The sequence below is a fragment of the Lissotriton helveticus genome, chromosome 6, assembly GCF_964261635.1.
Source record: "Lissotriton helveticus chromosome 6, aLisHel1.1, whole genome shotgun sequence".
Classification (NCBI taxonomy): Eukaryota; Metazoa; Chordata; class Amphibia; order Caudata; family Salamandridae; genus Lissotriton; species Lissotriton helveticus.
Genome location: NC_136067.1, coordinates 1,646,233,942 through 1,646,259,040, shown reverse-complemented (window position 1 = coordinate 1,646,259,040; position 25,099 = coordinate 1,646,233,942). Strand labels below are relative to the sequence as shown.

The following is a 25,099-nucleotide window of genomic DNA, read 5'->3' as shown; positions in this document are numbered from 1 at the left end:
TGCACTACCAATCTGCAATATTGTCAAGCATAGCCTACGCTGACAATATTGCTACATAGTGGCATAACAAACATAACAAATGTCTGACTATCCATCAACGATGACATACTATAAAGTACAGTCTGCACATACCTTTCCCGGCATTCACCATCCAGCATTGGTTGTAAAGGTCCATGAGTAACAGGATCTGTTGCCTGTCATGTAAGAATCCTTCGATGTAATTTCGTCACGTTGGTGTACACGTTGTAAGGCCTTTCTGTCACTTACCTCTTAGCCATCAAATATAGCAGACATCCTCACTTGTTGCTGCTTATTTTCTGCTTCTGGGCCACCATGCCTAAATTAGCAGGTGACTGCTTCTGCAACTTTACTCCTCAGGAATTGGAAGTCCTTCTAAAGTGTACTCTGACCAACAACAGCCAGCTATATGAGAAACAAGGAAGTCAGCTAAGGCCAATAAATTAAATACACTTCACAATCTATAAATAATATTCTAATATTCCCATCCCTCATATGATTAATCTTGTTTAAGTATATGACGTGGCCGTTTGTAATTTAAACACAAGATAATGTGCAACCACATTTGATGTTGGCCTTGTGTGTCTAAGTTCTAAATATGCTGACTTTATGAGAAAAACTTGAACTTAGATATGAGAAACATAGCGTCATGGGCAACCAGTGCAAGCCAATGCACAATGATTGCTTAGAACTATCAACATTTAAATGTTGAGGCAAAATACTTTACCTGCAATGTATGTTGTCTTACTAAAAACAAAAATATTGCATTGGTAAGGGCATGCAGGCTCACCCTTTGGCATGCGGAATCTGTTTGGTCAACCTGCCCAACATCTAAAAAATTGACACAAATATTAACATCCAGGGTATCACTAAGCTGTTCATGTTTCATGGAGAAGGTTGTTTTACTGTCATATAAATTTTAACACATGGGACTATCAGAGTCAAGAGGGGCCTTGGGTGTGGAAGTTCACTTTCCAAATGTTAAGTCAATACTGAAAGTGTCTGAAAATGTTTTACTCTGCACTTGACTTTACCAATGATCATGAATGTAAATGAGTTACTGCTACTACAAAACAAATGTTGAGGACTAACCTGATTTTCCAAACGTGCCAAGAGTTGCAAGAGTGCCGTGAATCAGACCAATCCCCTCCACAATACATGCCAACAGCACATTAACACGCTGTCACTTGTGGACCCGGCCAGGGCAAAGGGGATTGGGAGGATACCTGGGGTTTCTGTCCATTGAACATGCTGTGACTGTTTGACTCTCCTTGAATGCTCTGAGTGTTGGACCCAGCTTCAGCCTCATGACTATTCTCCAGCAGCCCCACTAAGCAATGATACAAAACTACATTATCTACCAAACAAAACATACATATAAGGACTTCACCCTTCAATAACTTACACCATACAAAACTCTTTCTGTTCATCTTTTGCTTTCTGGAGCAATGGTATTAGTAGTCTTTAACCCAGGAATGGTTTGCACCAAAGTATTCCTTTGATAGTGCTCATGAGTAACCATTAACGACCCTTGGCTTACTGATTTGTAATCCAGGTTTCATGGTTCTACCTCTACAACTGATTATTGATACGTTTTGTTGGTGAAACTATGCTAGATACTACTTTACCAGTGTGCCAATACTAGTCAACAGGATAATTAAGTTACAACTTATCATAGGGTCTTGGATGAAATCAATGTTTCTTTTGGCTTAGTGCATCAAGGTCTAATCCAATTTGTCTCTGAGATTTGAATTTCTTTTCTATTTCAGGTCCAGGATCAGTGTCAGCACCACGACGAGTGGGTGATGAGTTGGAGAGTGGAAGTCACACAGAAGGCCAACTTCAGCCTCAGGATGCAGGAGCAGGTAAGTGTGTGTGTGCGCGAAAGACATTCACAAAATAAAGTAGGCAAAGTACTGTATGTGTGTTAGGCACGGCTTTTATAGCCTCCCAACAAAGATGGCCGCAATATTACATGACCAAGCACAATCTTGCTGAAATACTGCAGGATTTTGCCCGAGCATGTGTCCAGAGACATGTAGAGGGCAACGGGCCAGTTGATACCGGGGGGAGGGAGGTGGTTATTTCCAGATATGAAAATAAACACTAACCAAGCCCTGAGGGGTAAAGGTTTATAGCATCTCCCACAAGTTTGGTCTCACAGTTGGGATCTTCCTCAGGCCAAGTAGAGTCTAGGGGCCATGCCTGGAAGAGGTTTGGGGTGTGTGAAGGAGATCGGGCACAAGGTTGCAATCCATGCAAGTTGTGACAACAATAGTCTTGAAGTACTTTCAGGCAGAATGGCCACCACGATACAATGTGACATAAAAGCTCTACTTAAAAGGAAACGTCTGTTCCTGTGTCCACCAGAACCACTTCAACTATTATCACCCTTACTGCTGTCCTCCTAGAAAAGAGCCAGAAATGGTCTGGGTCTCCTTTTCTCTGGGCATCTCTCCCACTATCCCTGTCCCAAAAATGCTGGTGTCAGAAAAGTCATTGGCATATCCTACGAACCTCTCTGTGAGGCAGGCAGATGTGTTAAATGCAGTATAGGGCGTCAATCAGCAACTCACACATGTCATAGACATCCTGAATGGCATTCGGTCTGTCCTCTCTGACTTACAGAAAGCTTATCTCTCTCCTAGTGCCGCATCAAACCCCAGTGCTTCCAGTTAGACATGTCCCTATACCACCTTTGGTCCCTATTTGTCCCTGACACCATTCAAACCTATTCCCCATCCAACGCCATGATCACATTCCACCAGAACCTGTTCAAAGCACTGACTTGTTTTCCAAAGCCCAAACCAATTTCTCCTTCAGACCCAATACTTCAATCTCCCTCCAACAATCCACCTGTTCCAATTACACCCAACTCCCAAAATGTACCCTAAAATGTACTCTTACCCAGAAACACTCCCATACCACAACACCTCACCTATCCCATTGTCCTCACTCCCAGAAATACTAGTCCCTGCCACCTAAAAGTCCTTAAAACTCCACCCCATCCTAAAACGTAGGTGCCCAAAATCGCATCTGCTCCAGGAGGATGGAGAGCTCCCTGAGAAGGACATTTCTGCAAATGATGAGAAGGCATAACCAATGCCTGGAGGCAAAACTGAATTAGACTGTGATTTTCACACTGTTTTCTTTCTAGCCCAACCCCAGAATTTTATTTTCCTGCATGCGTGAAAGGACATTTCAATTTTCGAGCCCACTTGCAAAAAAATAACCTGCTCCATTGCGGAGTGTGGAGTTTATCAGTAACTCTGAGTTGTGCACAGAACGCAGAGTTACAGAATTCTGCAAACTCTGCTAGCAAAGCGGAGTTTTACTCCTAGACCTAATCAAAATGTAACATTACCTCACTTACAAAATTTTCCTTAACTACATCATAGTAGAAATCTATTCAAATAGATGTAACATCACATTTTGAGCACACATCGCACCTTCTACTATGTAACCCCAACATTTACCATTTTACTCATGGCAATGTAAGCTCTACCCACTATGATCTCATTCACATACCACATACTATCTGTCTTGATATAAATCAATATAAAACAAATAACTTGTCATAGTAGAAAATCGAACAGATGAATACATGTTACCAGGACTACAGTGTTCCAGTTCTGGTTTTACAGATTGCATATCACTGCATTGTGGGAAATTATTTTGATTACTTATTTAGCATACTGTTCAAACGAATATTATTAATACCTAAAAGCTAAGGAATTGGCAAAGTGAAGTCATAATGACAGCTTCTCATTTTGTCTAATTAGTAGCACTTAACTTTTACACACATTACTATCCTAAAAAACAATGATAACCTAGTGCCTTCAAATTGTTGGGACTGCTTATTTTGATTCAAGCAACAAACATGCATATGTGGCCTCATCTACATAGACGTTGCACTAGAGTTTGTATTTATAAGTCTTTCAAAAGCACTGCAAAGTTGACTGTGTCTGCTCACCAGAGTGTTTCGGCTGTCTCACTCAAGTCTCACTTTCTCTTGGGATACTACACTTACATATAGCCAGGAACACAGGAATTATGTGATTTTGCAGCCATTGCATTTTTGCCTATTTATTTATTTGCTGCTTTTGCCAAATAATTCATCATCTGCTACATAATCTGCAGATTTAAACAAAATAAGCTTCAAATGGATCAAAAGTTACTAAAATCACTTGAACCGTCTTGCCACCCAATGGAAGGCTATATGCAAGGTTTGACTGTTCATTGTGCAGTTGATTATTACTGTATTTGGATGTTAAATTTGTACTTAAAAGGCGAGACCTTTGCCCAAGCAGTACCACATTATGCCACATAATTTACCTTTTCGTGCCACGAGTTAGTAAACCCTGCCTCATAATTTGGTAATCCCCTACTGCATAATTCCAGCAGTAATTCCATATTGTCCTGTAGACAGCATGTAATAAATTGGAGTTAGGGCTGCACCTTCACTCCACTGGATATCTAGTGATTAGAGCCAACTGTACTAAAGTGGTTGGTAGAGTGACAGAGCATCAGCTGCTACTGATGTCTTTGAATCACACATGCATATCACCTATCAGATATTATTGTAACATTATGTTGTCAATCTTAATAATATGGTACTGTTATTTGTCCTTCAATTCTAAATGACTCATTGTGAATGTTCATAATTTAAATTGGCTACATTTTAAATGTTGCAGTCATATTGTTGCGTATGTCCTCAATAAACTCCATGACAAGGCCACAATAGTTCTGACTTTGTTATATTAACATACAACTGTTTTAGGGACTCATTGGATCAATAGTGGAAAAAGTACACCAAAGGGCAGTTTGATTTTTTTATAGATGAATATTGGCTTTGGATTTGATTTAGAGTTTGGCAGGCAGAATATGCTGTCACAAATGTGATGTATATCCTGCCAGACGTATGACAAGTGACATAGGTTGCACTTATAATCAGACAGAATGGATCTATGCCACGCTTGTTATGGACTAATCCATCCCCCAACTATAATTTAGGCCCCAAATGATTTGGAGTTAATATATTACTCAAAAAGAATATTCTCTATAATTGTCTAAATATTGTTATTTTTCTGGTTTCCAAGGTCAAGTAGCAAGACCTGAGTCATCGGCGACAACTGATTTGTCCACTTTGCCCGAAAAAAGATCAGAAGTCTTCAGTGGAAGCAGCACTCCTGTTAATGAGGAAAATCTTGAAGAGCAGCCTGGCCCATCAGGTTTGTCTGGCCAATGCTCTACACCTCTCCCTCTCTGGTAGGACACTATACATACACTATAGCTACATCAAGTAGAGTCCTAGCCACACTATATACAACAGTGACACTACAAGCCCTGCTTGGCCCATTCCCCTAACAGCTTTGGCAACCCTTGTCCTGACTTCTGTTAAAGCCATAGCCATAACATCTGCTTTGCAGTCAGGTTAGACTACACCTTTGGCCAACCAGTCAATGTCACAGGGCGGTTTTGAGAAGGCTGTGTTGAGGCATTCTACAGGATAGAGAGTCAATGTTCAAGCACTAATGTAACTAACATGGGTAGAAATGGATGGATGCAGGTATGAGGCAGGAGTAACAGCTGGGCCAGACTATTGAACTTCTAGGGGCCTAGAATGATCTCATGAGAGTAGAGAATGAAATAGATCCAAAGCACCCAAATTGATCTCTGGGAACGTCACCTGAGTTTCCACTCTGCATTCTGGGATGGTGGAGGATGGCTTCAGAGTATTGTCAGTAGCAGTGTCTAATTTAGTTGGTGCATTCTGTGGTCAATCACCATCTGCTGTCAGTTCAGTCCCAGAAGCATCTCTACCTGGCAGCTCAACAGAAAGCAGGGAACTGTCATCATCTCCCCTTTTGGCACTCAGTCTGCTTCAGAGGGGTCGTTATTTTGGCCTGGATGAGGATAACACCAAACGAGCCATAACCAAGAGACACAAAAAGTGATGCCCTAATGTGAGCCTCTGGACTATTCACCTTAGATACCTTCTGTCCACACATTTCCAATCCACTCATAGACTGTTGCCTGGAAGATGACTCTAAGCAATTCTTGGCGTACATAGAGCGTAACGGATTTTCAGAGAATCTAAAATTTGAATATGTTTTAGCAATTAATAAAAACTGAAAGAAAATTGTTAGTTGTGTCCTGATTCACATAAAATAAATGAAATGATGCATTGATGCGTTATGAACAGATAACATTCTACATAATGAAGTACAAAAATGTAACACATATTTATTGAATTCATGCAATACACATTTAATCAAAACTAGGCCTAGACGAATTTATATTACGCTGACGTAATTCAATTAATTTTTGGAATTTTGTGTTACACTTTTTATGCAAAATCCCAGAAATTATGCCATACACCATTTCACATAATTACATCCAATTTGTAATAAACATTTACTATGAACGCACATGAACAGAACGCAAACAGCTATAGTTCCCAGTGCTATTGATTTGTTGCCCTTCTTTTTAGTGTAATATGTATCCTTGCATCAACAACCTACCCAAGACAGAATTTGTTTGCTAAAATATATATTGAAATGACAGATTGAATTTTGCCTAGTTATGCTTAATTTTGCTCAATTTGTTTGTAATTCACACACCCTTAATCAAAACTCAAAACTTAAATGACTATCATCTCAGTATTTAGAAGTGCATCTACAGTTATTTGTTGCATTTTTTTGTGTAATTAAAAGCTTCTCAACAGCTCAATGGAGACCGGCCATTTACCATCGAGTCTCAAGGAGGCACGTGTCAAGCCTCTGTTAAAGAAGTCAGGAGCCGACCCGGCTATTTAAAATAATTATAGGCCGATATCCCAACTGCCATTCCTGTCCAAGGTCCTAGAGCAACATGTGCTGAAGTCCCTTTCCTTATTCCTGGAGTCACACCATCTACTCCAGGAGCGCCAGGCAGGGTTTCGTGCACACCACAGCACCGAGTTGGTGATGCTCTCGGTGCTGGATGAGCTGAGAGGTATGGCTGACAGTAAGAAACCGAGCGCCCTGATACTCCTAGACCTATCGGCGGCGTTCGATACTGTCAGCCATTCCCTGCTACTGGACAGATTGGCCACTTTTGGGATAAGGGGTCAGGTCCATCAATGGCTTCAATCCTTTCTGACAGGCAGGACCCAGAGGATCCAATTAGGGGATGCTATCTCCGAGGTGGGTATTCTGGAGTGCGGAGTCCCTCAGGGCTCCGCATTATCCCCGCTACTATTCAACCTCTACCTCCAACCGCTGATTGACTCTCTAGCGAACATGGGTTGCCGTGTGTTTAACTACGCTGACGACACCCAGTTGCTACTGAGTATTGACAACACGGTCCCGGCGCAAACTAATGCCCAGAACATTCTTAGATATACGGTGGGCTGGATGACGGCAAACCTGCTGAAAATAAATCCAGAAAAAACTGAGGTTTTGGTGGATTCCACCTTAGCCTCACCCTGGAGTGACCTTTATTGGCCCCAGGAATTAGGTCCCTCACCGATACCGTGTGATAAAGTAAAAAGTCTTGGTATCAAGATTGGCAATGAGTTGTCAATGGCCAGTCAGATTTCCTCAGTAGTAGGGATGTGTACTGGTTTGATTAGACAGCTGCGAAAGTTGGCCCCTCTTCTCTCCTTTTCCGCACTCCGTATGGTTGTTTCTGCTACCATCGTCTCGAGGCTGGATTATGGGAACGCCCTCTATTTAGGTCTGCCTAAAATCCTGACCAACAGATTGCAGGTGGTCCTGAATGATGCGGCGCGTCTGATCTTTTAGCTACCTAGAAGATCCCATGCCTCTCCTCTATTGCTCAAGTTACATTGGCTTCCCATTGAGCAGAGGGTGGAGTTCAAGAGCCTGTGCACGGCCCATAAGGCTATCTATGGGCAAGCCCCTGCCTATATTAAAGAACGCTTGGAGGTGTATACCCCCAAGCGAGTCTTGAGGTCTGCTGATTCCCAGCTACTGGTCTGCCCTCGTTACAAGCTAAAAACCAAAGGAGGGAGATCCTTTTCGGTTCTGGTTCCACAGATTTGGAACAATCTACCAGTATCACTTCGGAAAGAAGCAAATCTCCTGCGTTTCAGGAAGCTGTTAAAAACCCTCTTATTTAGGGAGGCACTCGGCTCATCTAAACAAGCTGTATTATAGGCCTTTCTGCCTCTCTCATGTCCTCAATCACTGTTGTTTGTTATCTGGTCTTGAGCGCCTAGAGACCTGTAGGTGAGTTGGCGCTATAGAAAACTAAGTTAACAATAACAATAATTGAAAGGTTTTATAAATACAACAGCCCAATAAGGTAGAAGAATACTACAGAAATACAAACACGTGTCTACATGGAAAGCATGCCGGAAGGCACCACATTATGATGTACACAATTAAAATAAAAGGATTATGAGGCATAATAAAAAATTTAAATGTTGCTTTTAAATGCAATATATGTAACAAATCCACCTACTGTGAAGATATAAAGTCAGTGTTTCATTTTGTTATCAACTGCTCCTCCAAATACAATAGCAACACAAATGGGAGCATCCAGCCACTCTTTCAACTACCCTCATGTTTTACACACATATGCTCAGATGAACTCCTGAAATATGTTATGTTGTATGTTTTTTAAATTTAGTTCACATATTTATTTTAGATTTAATACAGAAGAATGGTCCACTTGAGTAAAAAAATCCACCTACAAAGTTTGTTGACTGCCCGCGCTAAAATAACTGCTGTTTGCATGCTAAACATTTGCACTCGCATTTGTATTTTCACACACAGAAATTACCCAAATGGTCCACCAGAGCACAAAATCTACCTGAAATGTTTGTAGCCTGCTTGCACTAAAGGAACTGACAATAACATTCAAAAATACTGTTGCTTGAGATAAAAAATTACTGAATGGTACACGTCGTGCTAAATTACTCTCCGTGTTTGAGTCTCACTACGCAACTTGGCATATTGGAATAAACTCTTATTTCGCATACATTTTATTATGTAAAATAACATAAATCAGGTCAATTACATCAGAATAATTCGAATTTCACCCATGCATAATTTCAAGTCCCTACTGCCATTATTTTCTATAGGGTGGAGAAGCAGTACCAGTGGTTGGCCATGTGCTTTGCTGGAACTTCTTCAGGTCTGAGCTGAAGTAATTTACCTCTGTTTTGAATCTGTTTTTGCTGTAGTAACTTTATAAGTGCAGTTTGTGAACGGCAATGGGTTTACTCTTTTGTGGGTGAGTGCATGACCCTCCCTAAACCCCTCACTAAATCTCCCCCTAATCCTCCCTAAACTCTTTACTCCTCCCTAATTCCCCTCGATTTAGTTGTAGGTTTTCCCCATTTAATTTTCCAGCCACTCTCTTTTGCCCCTCCGCTACTATGAAAACATACACTTTGGAGACTTCACAGTTGGGGCAGACATCTCCCAAGAGAAAAAGATATGAGAGATGTAGGGGTAAGCTCTGGACGTAGGTTTGTGAATAGCATTTTGTAGTACATTTGTTGTAAAAGTGCAGCACTACAAAACCTATAACAAAATGCAGTTTCTGAATAGGCCCCTTTCTGATTTTAGCCCATGTTAACTGACATACCTATAATTTATTTTCACATTTTCCCAAAAATATACCATTCATTTTTGTTATTTTTTTACACACATTTATAAAGTTGTATTGGCAATAGTACTATTTTCTAAAATCCCAAAGCAAATTTATTTCCAAACACATATAGCCTCAAAAAATAGTGCTATTTCCCAAAATTTCCTAATTATTTACATTATTTCACATTAGTGTATGTATGTCATGTAAAAAAAATCTTTTTACATTATTTGGTGCAAAGTCTGTTACTTTCAACCTTTGTTACACACAGAGAATGTACATTTATATTTTGTTGTGTAGACGTTTTAGTTGTTATTGATGGAAAGAACATTCTGGTTGACAGATTCTTCCGTTAGTAATGCACTACCAATCTGCAATATTGTCAAGCATAGCCTATGCTGACAATATTGCTACATAGTGGCATAACAAACATAACAAATGTGTGACTGTCCATCAAGGATGACATACTATAAGGTACAGTATGTTATGTCATGTTAGTATGAATTTGTAGAGTGCACGTTCACCCTGGGGTTTCTTGGCACTGTGTACCGCTGGGGAACCCGTCCTGGCTTTCCCTGTGAGATGGTCCCTATTGGGCATCGCCAAGGTGAAGCCAGGCATCCCCGGCAGCGAGGGGGCCGTTGTGGAGATTAAGCAAGCTATTGCCCAGAGTTGCAGCGTGGGACCCATGGTTAGAGAGGCACCGAGGCGAGATTTATCGAGCCCGCTGACATTGGTTCCGTACCCTGCCGCGTCAGGAATTGAACCCTGGTCCCGGGCCGACCTCTGCTTCTGGGTCTGCCGCTCTAACCGGTGAGCCACACTTCTCCACAGTATGTACACACCTTACCCGGCATTCAGCATCCAGCATTGGTTGTAAAGGTCCATGAGTAACAGGATCTGTTACCTGTCATGTAAGAATCCTTTAATGTAATTTCCTCACATTGGTGTACACGTTGTAAGGTGTCTTTGTCACTTACTTCTTAGCCATCAAGTATAGCAGACATCCTCACCAGTTGCTGCTTATTTTCTGCTGCTGTGCCACCATGTCTAAAGAAGCAGGTGACTGGGTCTGCAACTTCAATCCTCAGGAATCGGAAGTCCTTTTTAAAGTGTGCCTGACCAACAACAGCCAGCTATATGAGACAGCAGGAAGTCAGCTAAGGCCAATACATTAAATACACTTCACAATCTATAAATAAAAAATTAACTCTGCACTTGATTTTACCAATGATCATGAATGTAAATGAGTTACTGCTACTACAAAACAATTGTCAAGAACTAACCTGATTTTCAAAACGTGCCAAGAGTTGCAAGAGTGCCATGAATCAGACCAATCCCCTCCACAATACACGCCAACAGCACATTAATACGCTCTCACTTGTGTATCCGGTCAGGGCAAAGGGGATTGGGAGGATACCTGGGGTGTCTGTACATTGAACATGCTGTGACTCTTTGACTCTCCTTGAATGCTCTGAGTGTTGGACCCAGCTTCAGCCTCATGACTATTCTCCAGCAGCCCCACTAAGCAATGATACAAAACTACATTATCTACCAAACAAAACATTCAGTTACATTCCTTATTCAGTTTTATAATGACTTCACCCTTCAATAACTTACACTATACAAAACTCTTTCTGTTCATCTTTCACTTTCAGGAGCAATTATAGTAGTAGTCTTTAACCCAGGAAGAGTTTGCACCAAATTATTCCTTTGATAGTGCTCATGAGTAACCATTAACGGCCCTTGGCTTACTGATTTGTAATCCAGGATTCAGTGTTCTACCTCTACAACTGATGATTGATACGTTTTGTTGATGAACCTATGCTTGATACTACTTCTCCAGTGTGCCAATACTAGTCAACAGGATAGTTACAACATATCATAGGTTCTTGGAGGAAATCAATGTTTGTTTTGGATTAGCGCATCAAGGTCTTATCCAAATTGTCACTGACATTTGAATTTCTTTTCTTTTTCAGGGCCAGGATCAGTGTCAGCACCACGACGAGTGGGTGATGAGTTGGAGAGTGGAGCTCACACCGAAGGCCAACGTCAGCCTCTGGATGCAGGAGCAGGTAATTGCGTGTGTGCGAGGAGAGACTTTCACAAAATGAAGAAAGCAAAGCACTGTATGCGTGTTGGGCATGGATTTTATAGCCTCCCATGAAAGATGGCCGCCATATTACATGACCAAGCCAAATCTTGCTGAAGTACTGCAAGATTTTGCCAGACCATGTGTCCAGGGACACGTAGAGGGCTACGGGCTAGTTGACACAGGGGGTATTTTCAGATTTGGAAATAAACACTAACCAAGCCCTGAGGGGGTAAAGGTTTATAGCAGCTCTCACAAGTTTGGCCTCACAGTGGCGATGTTCCTCAGGCCAGGTAGAGTCTAGGGGGCATGCCTGGAAGAGGTTTGGGGTGTGTGAAGGAGATCGGGCACCCAAGGAGTGGTTGCAATCCAAGCAAGTTGTGACACCAATAGTCTTGAATTACTTTTAGGCAGAATGGCTACTACGATACAATGTGACATAAAAGCTATATTTAAGAAAAAAATTCTGTTTCTATGTCCACCAGAACCGCTACAACTATTAGCACCCTTACTCCTGTCCTCCTAGAAAAGAGCCAAAAATAGGCTAGGTCTCCTTTTCTCTGGGCATCTTCCCCCCTACCCCTGTCCCAAAAATGCTGGTGTCAGAGGAGTCATTGGCATATCCTTAGAACCTCTCTGTGAGGCAGACGACATTGTTAAATGCAGCATAGGGTGTCAATCAGCAACTCACACATGTGATGGACATCCTGAATCGCATTCGGTCTGCCCTGTCTGACTTACAGAAAGGTTATCTCTCTCCTAGTGCCTCATCGGACCCCAGTGCTTCCAGTTAGTCTTGTCCCTATACCCCCTTTGGTCCCTCTTCGTCCCTGATACCATTTAAACCTATTCCCCATCCAACGCCATGATCACATTCCACCTGAACATGTTCAAAGCATTGACCTGTTTTCCACAGCCCACCCCAATTTCTCCTTCCGATGCAATACTTCAATCTCCCTCCAACAATCCTCCTGTACCCTAAAATGTACCCTTACCCAGAAACACTCCCATACCACAACACCTCACCAATCCCATAATCCTCAATCCCCAGAAATACTAAGCCCTGCCACCTAAAAGTCCTTAAAACTCCACCCCATCCTAAGAAGTAAGTGCCCAGAAGCACATCAGCTCCAGGAGGATGGAGAGCTCCCTGAGGAGGACATTGCTGCAAATGATGAGAAGGCATAACCAATGCCTGGAGATAAAACTGAATTAGACTGTGATTTTCACACTGTTTTCTTTCTAGCCCAACCCCTGACTTTTATTTGTATTAATTAGTTGTATAATACAATAGTGTTCCCATATAAATTCTTAATAAAGAATGCATTTTTATAATTCATGTGTAACCTTTTGTGTGTTTTTTTTCTTATATAGGGGTTGATTTCGATTCGGTAAACCAAACGTACGACCGAATCGAATCCGTAGCCCTTTCCGTACGACTCGTACAATTCTGTCCGAATCGCGTAGTACGATTTGTTTGAAAAATATACGACCGAATCGTTGCGAACGTACGAAAAGCAAGGGAAAATCCGTACGACCAGACCCTCACAGTGAACCGTACGAATCGTAAACATGCTGTACGACCCAACAAGTACGATCTGGACCGGGGAATGAGAACGCGGTTCGTACGGAAAACAACGCGTATGAGCGATTCATATGGAGAGCCACACATTCACATACGCACCGTACCCCTGCAATCATGGGGTGTACGCACCGTACCCCTACGCACCGTACCCCTGCAATCATTGGGGTGTAGGCACCTTACCCAGGGGGGTCTGTTTTGTACGCGGTTCGAGTTGAAATCTGCTTTTCCGGATGTTTTGAGCTCCAGTAGATAAAGAGTTGTACGGAGTGTTGACGAGACGAATCGTACTTGCTGTGTCGGAAAATGCTGCTTCGATCCGTACGGACGTTGCGTACTGCGTGTTCCGAACGCGATTCGTACAGATTTTTAGGTCGTATGGTCTTTTGTACGATTTGTACGGAGATCTGCTTTGGGTCCGAATCGTACTTCATCGCAAGTACGGGGACGTTTAAGGGTACGATTCGTACGGGAAATATGCTCAGTACGGCTATTTGTAAGGGATTTTACCGAATCGGAATCGGCCCCATAGTGTTTTAAAAATGTAATACTAATTGCCATATGTGATTGCACATGCTAATATGTTGCATAGCTTAATCATTTACTTCTATTTCCTGGTCTTGCGATTTAACAATGGTCACAATGAGGGAGATGTTGTTCATTCCATTTCCTGTGTGTTAATATAAGCGTTAGTGTTGTTGTGCGTGCCTAGGGTAAGTGGCATTCAGAGTGGTAAGACTACATTTAACTCCAATATTTTTAGGAATATATGTAGGAATAACTTGAGATATTTTGGTTCAAATATACTCCATGCCATACATTATGTATGCCTAAACCTAGGTTAAGGACACAAGTGAAAAGTCTTGCATGTGAGTGCGGGTCCAGCTCTTGATATAATGTGCCAGCGTTTTAGAGGTAACATAACAGTTACTAGGACGTCAAAATCTGTACCTGGGGTATTTGGTTAATTTATATGAATGTTCGGTGTTTGGTAAGTTGGTAAAGTGTGATGAGGTTTACACTCTCAATAGTTCTAAGTTGTCTGTTTAACACTACCAAATGTGAAATAGTATTATTATACATTTATTTTTTAAAACATGTAAACCAGCTTAGTTAGAGAGTGTTAGCATTTTATGTTTGTATGACCATGTAAATTTAAAAAACAAATATGCTACCACTTACAGATTTGGGGGTAGTAAACATGTATTATGTCAGTATTTAATAGGGGTATATAGTGAAAGGCATGTAGACAGACAGGGAGACTGGGTAAACTGCTGTTGGACATGGTTTGGGTTTCATAATTTTAACTTTAGTGGCATTGCTATTTAACAGAGTGCCTTCAAAAAGTGAATGTAAAAAGTTTTATTTACCTTCTATTTTGTTGAATTGTGCTATTGTTCATCCAGTACTGCCAGGTAGAGGCCCAGACCTTTGAGTAGCATGGGCATGTTGTTTGAGTAAGTTTTGTGGATGCTGTTGGCAGGGTTTGACTACTAATACGCTTTTTCTTCTGACAAAGGTGAGGAGGATAGACTACCATGTTTCCATCCACAGAAATTATACTCTAAATATGGAGTATGGAGTAGTGTCTTTTCGTAGCTCTGTAAGTCATATTTAGGGTATTACACCTTCAATGGAAAAAGAAAAATGTGACAGTAGTGGCAGATGGTTGTCAGATTTTAATCTGTCAAACCACCATACCCTAAGTCAGATGGATGGACCTCCATCATGGCAGGGGGGCGGGTAAACAGACAGATTTTGACTGCCTGTTCTGCATCTACGACACTCTAAATCAGGCCCAAGGAGTTGAGAGTTCAAGAACAAATGAAGAGAAGCTGATTGCCTTTCAAGCTTCTTGACAAGGCCCCCCCCTTATTTGACAGGGTCTGGGAAGTAAGAATACCAGACTGAAGGACATCCAATTTCTCAGAAGGCCAAATCCTCATGAGAGTAACACCAGTTTCTAACAAACATATCCAAGACATCATAGACTCATTTCTTAGAAATTTAACTTTATAGTGTACCAGCATGGCAGTACTAGGTTACAATCTGCAGGCTAGTGGGTCAAAGAGTATAACATTACATTGTAATCACTTATTAATAAGAAACATGCACAAGAAGTGAGTGAGACACAAAGTTCACTCAGTAACTCTTAGGTCAAGGGATCCTTATTGATGGGAATGGAAGTTAGAAGAGGGTAGGTGTCAGAGCATTTCCCCCCCCCCCCCTACTAGGGCTGTACAAACTGGGCCACATAAACCCTTTCTACGCTTGACTCTCAGGGTAACGAGATAAAACAGTCACAGGCTTCTTAGGGAGGTAGTGTGGGGTTGAGTTCATATCTCAACAGTCAACCAACAGACACAATAACATAATGTCTAGTCCAGTGCCTCTCTTTGTGGAAAAAAGTATCATAACAGAACTACTAAATACTACACAATCCAATGGGTACAAGATAAAGGGCTGTACTAAGCTCCTATATTACAGTTAAGTGGCACACTACCCCTCTTATGTGTAATTATTCTCTTTCCCACTATGTTTGAGATCCTGCTATTATCATTGCCCAACTCAAGTTCAGGCAAGGATTAGGCACAGATAGCTGAACGTGTCTCGTGGCTTTATGAGCAACTTGGTTCAATGTCTTCATCATTCCTTCTCCAAATGCTTTAGTCTCTTGTCACTGTGGTGCAGCTAAGCTCGTGTTTACCTGCTCTGTTTTATGATAGTATGAGCTGGCCACATATTGCTCACATAGTCTCACAGCTCTACTCTGAAGTCCAGACGGTGCAAAGGACACAGGTTGAACACTTATGGCTTGACTCTTCTTTTACCAGGGAGCAACAGTACTATCCTCACTGTCATAGTCTCATGGAAGTGGACTCTGTGGCAGCACCCACCTTCAGCACCATGGTGTTTCTAGTCAGCTGTAGTCCAGGGTTGGCAGTGGCAGTTGCAGTCTCCAGATCACGTTCCATGTGGAGGTGACTTTGGAGGCAGTTGTGGCCATGGGCTGATCAGGGCTGATCAGCAACTCCTAAACTGCTTACAAAGTCCATGTGACCCATTTTACAGCACGGGTCACTCCTGGATACCTCTCTTAGGTTGTCAATTTTATCTTCTCCTTCTCTCCCTCTCTCTCGCAACAGGCAGATTTCTAGGCTTCCTAGGCAGACACTTACTGTCTACATCAGAAATTGTTAGCTTTAAGTGATGTCCCCTCACCTCTGAGAGATTGGTTGTCAAGCAGACACCAGCCTTTGTGGTACACCAGGTCTTTGAGTGCTCTGTGGAGCACTTTGTTCCATGATCATGAAGAAACTGGTATGGAACAAAGTGGGGTGGTTTGTATCCCACTTTTATACACATTTTCCATACTGGGAATGTGGATTCACTTTCTTAGATTTCACAGCTGGTTTAGATTGATTCTCTTTCAAATTTAATTTTGAGGCTTTCAAGCTATAGCCTTTCTGCAGAGTGATGTCTTCCATAGCATGCAGCACTAAGGGTTGGCATAGGCCGTGTGATTTGCTGCATTGTAACTACTCAAAGTTCTCCACAATTAAGTGAAATGATGGTAGGAGAGTAACCTAGCATTTAGCATTATTTTCTTAGCCCAAAATACACCCTCACGTCTAAAATAGACCAGCAGATGCATTTTGCTATAAGGAAATAGAACTAAATGACCCAGATTCCACCACTCTCCTCGACAACCTTGCCAACCTCGGACTGAAGCAGCTGGTCAACATGCCCACTAACAAAGCTGGACACACCCTCGACCCCATCTTCACGGAAGGGAAAAACATCTGTTTCAGCTACACCACCCAGCCCCTCTGGATGGAGCATCACTGTGCCCATTTCACTTTCAACACCACCATCGCACCCAATTCCTCTGCACCCGCCATGAAGGAACTGGAAGATGGTAACAGAGGAACACCTCAACACCACCCTCCTCCAAGACCCCCTCAGCGCCACGACCGACACCAACTCCGCAGCCCTGGAAATTCACCGCTGGATCTCCTGCTGCGCCGGCAAGCTCACACCCCTCCACCACCCTGCCAAACGACGCCTCCTGAAGGCTGCCTGGTTCACCACAGAACTACAAGAATCCAGACGCTCCTGCAGACGCTTAGAGAAAACCTGGCAAAACCAGAAAACCACAGAGGCACGGAACAACCACAGGATCACCATAAAGGAATACCACCAGCCCTAAGAGACACCAAACGGACCTTCATAAGAAACAAAGTCCAGACCAATGCGGCCAAGGAACTGTTCAACATCATGCAGCAGTTCGCGAAACCCCCTAGCAAAGCCACAGAGGTCATTCCTTCCCAGGAACTCTGCGACAAGCTCAGCTCCTACTTCCATCTGAAGATCAAGGCCCTCTACGACAACTTAGGCGAACCGATGCTGGACGCCACCCCCCCTATGCCTCTGATAAGCCATCCTTCAAGACCTGGAATCCTGCCACCGTAAAACACATCACTGCGACCATGAAGAAAACCCACTGAGGAGCCCTTACAGAGCCCTGCCCTCTGCACATATTCCACAGAGCCGTGACCGCCTTCGCACCTGAACTAGGACGGACCATCAACTCCTCCATCATGACCGGCATCTTCCCAGACAACTGGTAGTGGGCGGAGGTCAAACCCCTTCTCAAGAAGCCAAAGGCCGACCCAACAGACTTGAAAAACTACCGGCCCATCTTTCTCCTCCCCTTCACGCCCAAAGTCACAGAGATACTCTTAAACGCCCAACTGAAGGCTTTCATCGAAGATAATTCCATCCTTGACACCTCCTAGTCTGGATTCCGCAGCAACCACTGCACAGAGACGGCCCTCCTTGCAGCCACCGATGACATCCGCATGCTACTCAACCAGGGACACACTGCGGCCATCATCCTGCTGGACCTCTCCGCAGCCTTCGACACCGTCTCACATCACACACTCACAGCCAGACTTCACAATGTGGGGATACAAGGAACCGCCCTCAAAGGTATCCAATCCTTTATCTCCTGCCGAACCTAGAGGATCAGACTCCCTCCCTTCCTCTCCGAACCCACTGATTTCAAATGCGGAGTACCCCAAGGATCATCGCTCAGCCCCACGCTCTTCACCATCTACATGGCCCCCCTCGCCGCCTTCGTCAGACAGCATTGGCTCAGCATTGTATCCTACGCCGATGACAACCAGCTCAGCCTCTCACTCATGAAGAAGCCCGAAGACACCAGACTCTGTTTCCAGGAAGGAACGAAGAACGTTGCTGCCTGGGTGAAAAACAGCTGTTTGAAGCTCAACTCAGAAAAGACGAAAGTCCTCATCCTCGGACCCTGCACCTCCGCCTGGGACAGCATCTGGTGGCCCTCCGCCCTAGGCAACCTACCCACCCCTACAGGCCACGCACAAAACCTTGGCACCATCCTCGTCTCCACCCTCTCCATGAACCGCCAGATCAACGCCATTGCCTCCTCCAGTTTCAACTGCCTAAGCATCCTCTGCAAGACCTTCAAATGGATCCCCCCCAACTTCAAAAGGACCGTCACCCACGCACTCATTACCAGCAGACTCGACTATGGCAACACCCTATATGCCGGAGTCAACAGAACCCTTCTACACAGACTCCAAACCATCCAGAACACCGCAGCCAGACTCATCTTTGGGACTCCATACCACAAACACATGAACCAACACCCACGAGACCTCCACTGGCTCCCTGTGGAGAAGCAGGTCACCTTCAAACTCCTCACCCATGCTTACAAATCCCTCAACAACATCCAGCCCAAACACCTCAATGAGAGAGTATCCTTCCACGTACCCAAGAGTAACCTAAGCTCCCCCGAACTCGCCCTGGCAGAGGTCCCACGCATCCGCAGAAACAGAACTGGCGGAAGAGCCTTCTCCTGCATCGCGGCCAAGACCTGGAATGATCTCCCTCTGAACATCAGACACTCGCCGACCCTGCACACGTTCAGGAAGGACCTCAAGACCTCTGCTCTTCGACTGCTCCCCCAGTGCCTTGAGGCCCTCACAGGTGAGTAGCGCATTTTACAAACCCCTGATTGATTGATTGATTGAAAAGCAAAAGAACATGAACAACAGCAGCCAGCAGCCTCTCAGGTTCGCTAAGTTTGTTGTTCCTGTGCTCCTGCAATTGGATTTTTATGTCAAATTACTCTTAACTAACAAACAAGCGTAATTGCATAATTTGTGGTAATTTTGCGTAAAAAGATTAATGCAAAATTCCAGAAATTACTCCGATTACTCCAGCCTAATTAAATTTTGCCCAGTCCTATTAGCAACAGGGCAGGATTCAAGTGCAATAGATCGAGACATGATGTATAGCAGGAAAACCCAAAACATGGGCACAGTTAAGTGTTAGTTCTCTGCACCAGGCTGTCATCAGCCTTCCTGAAGCATTAACCAGGGGAAAGACAAAAAGCACAGCCTGCATAGAAAGTTCCTCATCTTGAACAACAGAAACTACGCCTACCAGTCATCCCTCACCCCTACCATCCACCACCCAAATGACAGCACTGTGAAGGAACTAATCAGAAGTCCTTTACTAACAAGTCCCTCGTGAAATTTTGAAATGTAACCTTGTCTCCATTCTCCTCACTACAGTGTCTTGGTCTGCAGCTTCCAGCCACACAAATTCAGGCAATACAATTCTAGGGAAGCTGTCGTCATCCTTCATCTTGCTAAACCAGGAGCACCCACAATGGATGTTACTGGCCCCAGTACTCAGAATAACACAACACACAAAGGCCTTTACCATACATGTGCATCCTACATGTGTACAGGACATAGCCACATAGTTGACAAACACACGTAATGTCAATATAAGTTTCTGGGTTTCACATAACAGTGTAACTTTACAAGAGAAGGATTAGTAGACCATATAAATGCAGACAAAAAGGTTTAATCACATTACAGATTCCCAAAAAATTGTATCCTGCCACCACTGCTTTATATGACACAAGGCTGAAAATAAAAGTCAGGATATCAGTATCACATGCTGTTGGTCACTCAAGGCTGGAGTACACACCCATTTACCATGCAGGAGACATTTCTATCCCATCTGTAGCGCTAGCACTTGACTGAACAGGGGACATTAGTGTGGTAGGAAACAAAAATTTGGGGGCAGATTTACAAAAAAGTAACTCAGTGCGGAATGCAAGCCATTTGGCTGTGCAGCACTGAGTCACTTTCAAAGCACAGGGATGCGACATATTTACAAGAATATGTCACATCTCTGTGCTTCCTCCTGCTCTGGCACACAAACTGCTGCCGTGCGCTGCCGCAGGTACCCTTCATGGTGCATGGATGCCTGCATCGTGGGGAGATTGTTTTTGTGCGGGAAAGGGCACCTTCCTGCACAAAAACAATCACTACAGGCATTTACCTCTTTCAGTGCATGCTGTAGAATGCAGCACGCATTGAAAGAGGAAAAAACTAGGAGAAAATAAAACATTTCTCCTCGTTTTGCCTCCCTACGCCTCCCAAGGGGAGGCGTAGCGTTCACACGCATTTCCAGATTTACGATTCCGCGTAAATCTGGAAATGTGTCTGGTTCCATGGGTGTTGCGTGGGAACAGGCACAGCAACGCCCATGGAACGCCCCTTTCATGCAAAATGCTGCGTGTAAAGGGGCCATATTTACAAGGACAGGAAAAGCCACGCAGGGTGGTTTTTCCTGTCCTTGTAAGTATGGAGCAGTAAATGCGCCACCGATACGACACAAAAAGTGATGTACTGGTGGGAAGGGGGCTTGTAAATCTACCCCTCTGTATGACAGAATGCAAAATAGTTTACTATAGAAAGAAAGTATATGCCATTCTAAAAGCCAGTCATACTGATTGACCCGGCTGCTTTATAGGTTCATTTATTACAAGGTTCCAGCACTACGATACAAAATCTAGACACTTCTGACGTATAATTTGTGTGTCAGTCCTGACTCCCAAGACAAGCCAGGACAGGAAGATTTGTGTGTCAGTCCTGACTCCCAAGACAAGCCAGGACAGTAGAAGAAGGTCACCTTGTCAGACAAAGGGCCTGATTTAGAGTTTGGCGGACAGTATACTCACCACAAATCTGGCGGACTACCAGTTTACCGCACAGGCCATATGCCTGTCTTATTTAGAGTTGGACAGGCGTCATTTTTCTGACAGTGGTGCCTCCACTGGTTTTCCCTTCAGAAACACACACCAATGGCCCAACGAAGAGAGCACATGAGACTTTCCTCCCTATTTTGAGTGGGCATTCTAATGTCCTGTTTTTTCTGTTCAGGTCCTGAAAAACAGAACAATGACCCCACATCATGGCAGTAAACTGAGTGTTTGAGGGCATTTATTTGTTTGTTTTTTCAAAAACAAACTTCCACTATGTTTTCCTGGAAAATAAAAAGGTTGATGAGTGGTTGCCTGAAACATGGTAGATGCTCGCTAAAGTTTCAAACTACAAACGCTGTGAAAGTTGCTCCTCTGGTGGCACAGAAATCTCCGCAGGGCAAACTGAACTCTTTAATTAAGGTGGGTGGCAGTCCAGCCAGGGTGGTTAAAGAAAGACCTTCACACCACTGATGGGTTGATGGCTTCCAACTATACTATAAATCAGGATGCCTATGAGAAGGCCGTGGTATGATGAAGAAGGTGCTGAGACACCAAAATGCACACCAGGATTACTGGTTAGCAATAATGAGAGTGGCACAAAGGGTCAAAAGGAACAAGCAAGTTAAACAGTGATGAAAAGGGCACATGGCTCAGTGAATCATCTAGAAATGAGGAAAAGGTTAGTGTCAGAAAAAGTTCTAGTCATGGTGAAAGGCGCTGTTGTTCAGGCTTCAGGGGATGGGCGCCTACTCACAAAATATGAATGCTGACAATTGAGAAAGTAGATAAATAGATCTACTTCCAGGGAAACCCAAAGGTAGATGATTGCCTGGAAGACTCAGAGATCCAGTGTTCAACAGTCACTGAAAACTGCTATAATTTTTTGTGCTCTTATTAGCAACAGCCTTGGACCCTTGGAGGTATGCTGATTGTGTTTCCCTAGCTTAACCCAAGCACATCCCGAGTAGAACTGATGCATCTCTTCAGCTGAGCGGTGCATCTTCGAGTAGAACTGACACATCCCAACACTGTCCAATCCCGTCGCAAAAGACTTGCATCACCACTGTATCCTGCATCTTGGGACATGCACATCACCTTCTGAACCACCACTGCGAAATGCTTTTCCCAGCGCAAGCCAAGCAAGTTTCAATACTTTATTCGACAGCATTGTCATAAAAGCATTTTTTCCCTATTCTAAACATATATAAATACTATGCTAAATTTAAGATCAACTTAAAATACATATTAAATACAATTAGATACAGAAATGCTGGCGAATTCTTACAGCTTAAAAAGGTTTACATATTTTAAAAATCAGAGTCACAGTGCCTAATTCATAAAGAATGAGATTGATCTTAAAAACTAAATATTTTCCGTCATACATGATCAATTGCAGTTAAAGTGCGAGTGCGGATAATCCATGCCCAGCCCAAATATTTGGCTAAGGCGATTGCAAGAGTGGGGGCACAGTTTGATCTTAATATTCTTAGTGCTTCTAGATATTTTCTTACACCCAAATTCTTACAAACCGGTTTTAGCCATCTACTTCTTGGGGCAGCATATAATGGGCAAACAAACAAAAAGTGTGGGATGTCCTCAACGTATGCCTTACAGTAACAACATGTATTAACATTGTCTGAAGACCATTTGGAAGTAAAAGCATTTAGAGGTAAAGAACCAACTCTGAACTGGAAGTACAGCTTTCTATCCAAGGGTTTTGTGATCAAATCCCAGTATTGTTCACATTTTGGAGTTAGTTTAGACTCCAAATACTGGGATGTCAACTTAGAGGGTTGATTGGAAATTAAAACAGAATGATATACCATGTCCCAATACATTTTTTTCAACAACACCTTGGAAGTAAAGGCGGAGGGGTCAGTGGTAGTCCATAAGTGGTCTAGATGCAGTTTTTGAAGCAAGTTCCTGATTTCTTTAAGCCAGGTTATTTTATGAAACCGATCAGAGCTAATAATGTCCATAAGAGCAGAGGCATAATGACCCAATTCAGGAGTAGTCTTCATGCGCCTCCAATATAAAAGTGGGCGCAATCGCGCCATATCCTCGATCTTTTTCCTCCCAAGATCATATAGGAGCGGGATCGATGGAGTGCTCTGCGGGACACCAACCAACCGGCGAAAAAATTTGTTCTCTGCAACGGCCAAGACACTCAGATTGGTGAAGCCCCATAGCTCTGAACCATAAAGACAGGCGCCCAGCACTTTCATACTATAAATCTCCATTATAGGCTGAATAGGTTTTGTTAATGAAGATTTATATTTTTGTGCTATGGCCCCAGCCAACTGATGGAACTTTAAAACCACAGAGTCCATATGAGATTTCCAATTCATACTACCCTGTAAGGAGATACCAAGGTATGTGAAAGCGTTCACTTCACCCAGAAAAGATCCATTAAAATGTATTTTTCCCTTGAATTGCTTAGCGGGATTCAAATTCATAAACTTGGTCTTTGTAGTATTTAACTCCAAACCCCGGATCCAACAGAAATCTCCGAATGCATCAATTGTCTTTTATCGTCCGCTAGGGGTCCGCGAGACCAGTAAGGTGTCATCAGCAAACATTAATACTGGGACCCGCTCCCCATCTAGCGTAGGGGCATCAGTTGGAGATTTCTTTAAAAAGTCTACTACGCCGTTAATATAAAGGGAGAATAGGGCGGGGGCCAGGACGCATCCCTGTCTTACCCCACGCTCCACGGGGAAAGAGTCTGTGACATCCCCCTGTGCACCCCACCTAATCCTTGCGTAGTTGTTTTCGTGCATACGCACGAGCAAAGTCAGTAACTCAGGGCTAATTCCAAGGTCGCTCAAAACAATCCAAAGTTTTTGACGAGGTACTAAGTCAAATGCTGACTTTAGGTCAACAAAAACAGCGTATAATGGGCCATTTGTCAAAGTCACATTTTTCCAGTAAAGAGTTAAAAAATGGAATACCTGGTCGACGGAGCTAGTTAGGGGTCGGAAGCCAGCTTGGTACGGGGAGAGGATATCCTTATCATCTATCCAGGCTTGTATTTTACTTTGTATCATTCTACCCATCAGTTTTTGCGCTGAATCGATAAGGCTGATGGGCCTATAATTACTTGGTAGAGCCTTATCCCCTTTTTTATAAACTGGAATGATCTCCGCACCCTTCCATGATGCTGGTATCATGGCTCCTTGCGCGATGGAATTAGCGAGCCATACAAAATATTGGCACCAGTTAGTCCTGTCAGTTAGAAATACGTCTGCCGGTATTCCATCTATTCCTGGAGCCCTACCTCTAGTCACCCCGTCCAATGCTACATTTACATCTTTCAGTGTGAATATATCATGGCTAAAAAATACCATTTTGGGGCACGGGTGGGTTGTCAAAATCAAATTATCAGCGTATTGTGGTTTAAAAAAATCCACCCATGCTTCCTTTGCCACATGATTTTTTGGACACTATGCAATTCCTCCCCTGCCCCATTTTAAGATGGCCCAGAACTCTTTCTGCTGTTTAGCTGCACAGGCTTTTTTGAGATCTAGCCATTGGTTTTCAACCCACAGCCTTTTTGCCCTAGCTTGTGCTTTTCTATAATCATCCCTGGCCTTCAACACTCCTTCTTTAGTCCTCAACGCTATGCTGAGGTTCTGCCGTGCCTTTCTACAAGAATGGTCATACCATCCTCGATTTCTCTGGGGGCAAACGCCCTTTCTCT

The 25,099-nt window shown here is 43.3% G+C and overlaps 1 protein-coding gene across 1 annotated transcript in view; it reads left to right on the top strand.

Annotated features, from left to right (window-relative positions):
• The window catches only part of LOC144763672 (interferon-induced very large GTPase 1-like), a 344,367-nt gene that overhangs the window by 292,921 nt on the left and 26,347 nt on the right, over positions 1-25,099 (top strand). Inside the window, exons 4-6 of the mRNA XM_078649497.1 lie at positions 1,788-1,883; positions 5,118-5,249; positions 11,601-11,696. Of these exons, the coding sequence (XP_078505623.1) occupies positions 1,788-1,883; positions 5,118-5,249; positions 11,601-11,696 (324 nt within the window). The remainder of the gene's footprint in view (positions 1-1,787; positions 1,884-5,117; positions 5,250-11,600; positions 11,697-25,099) is intronic.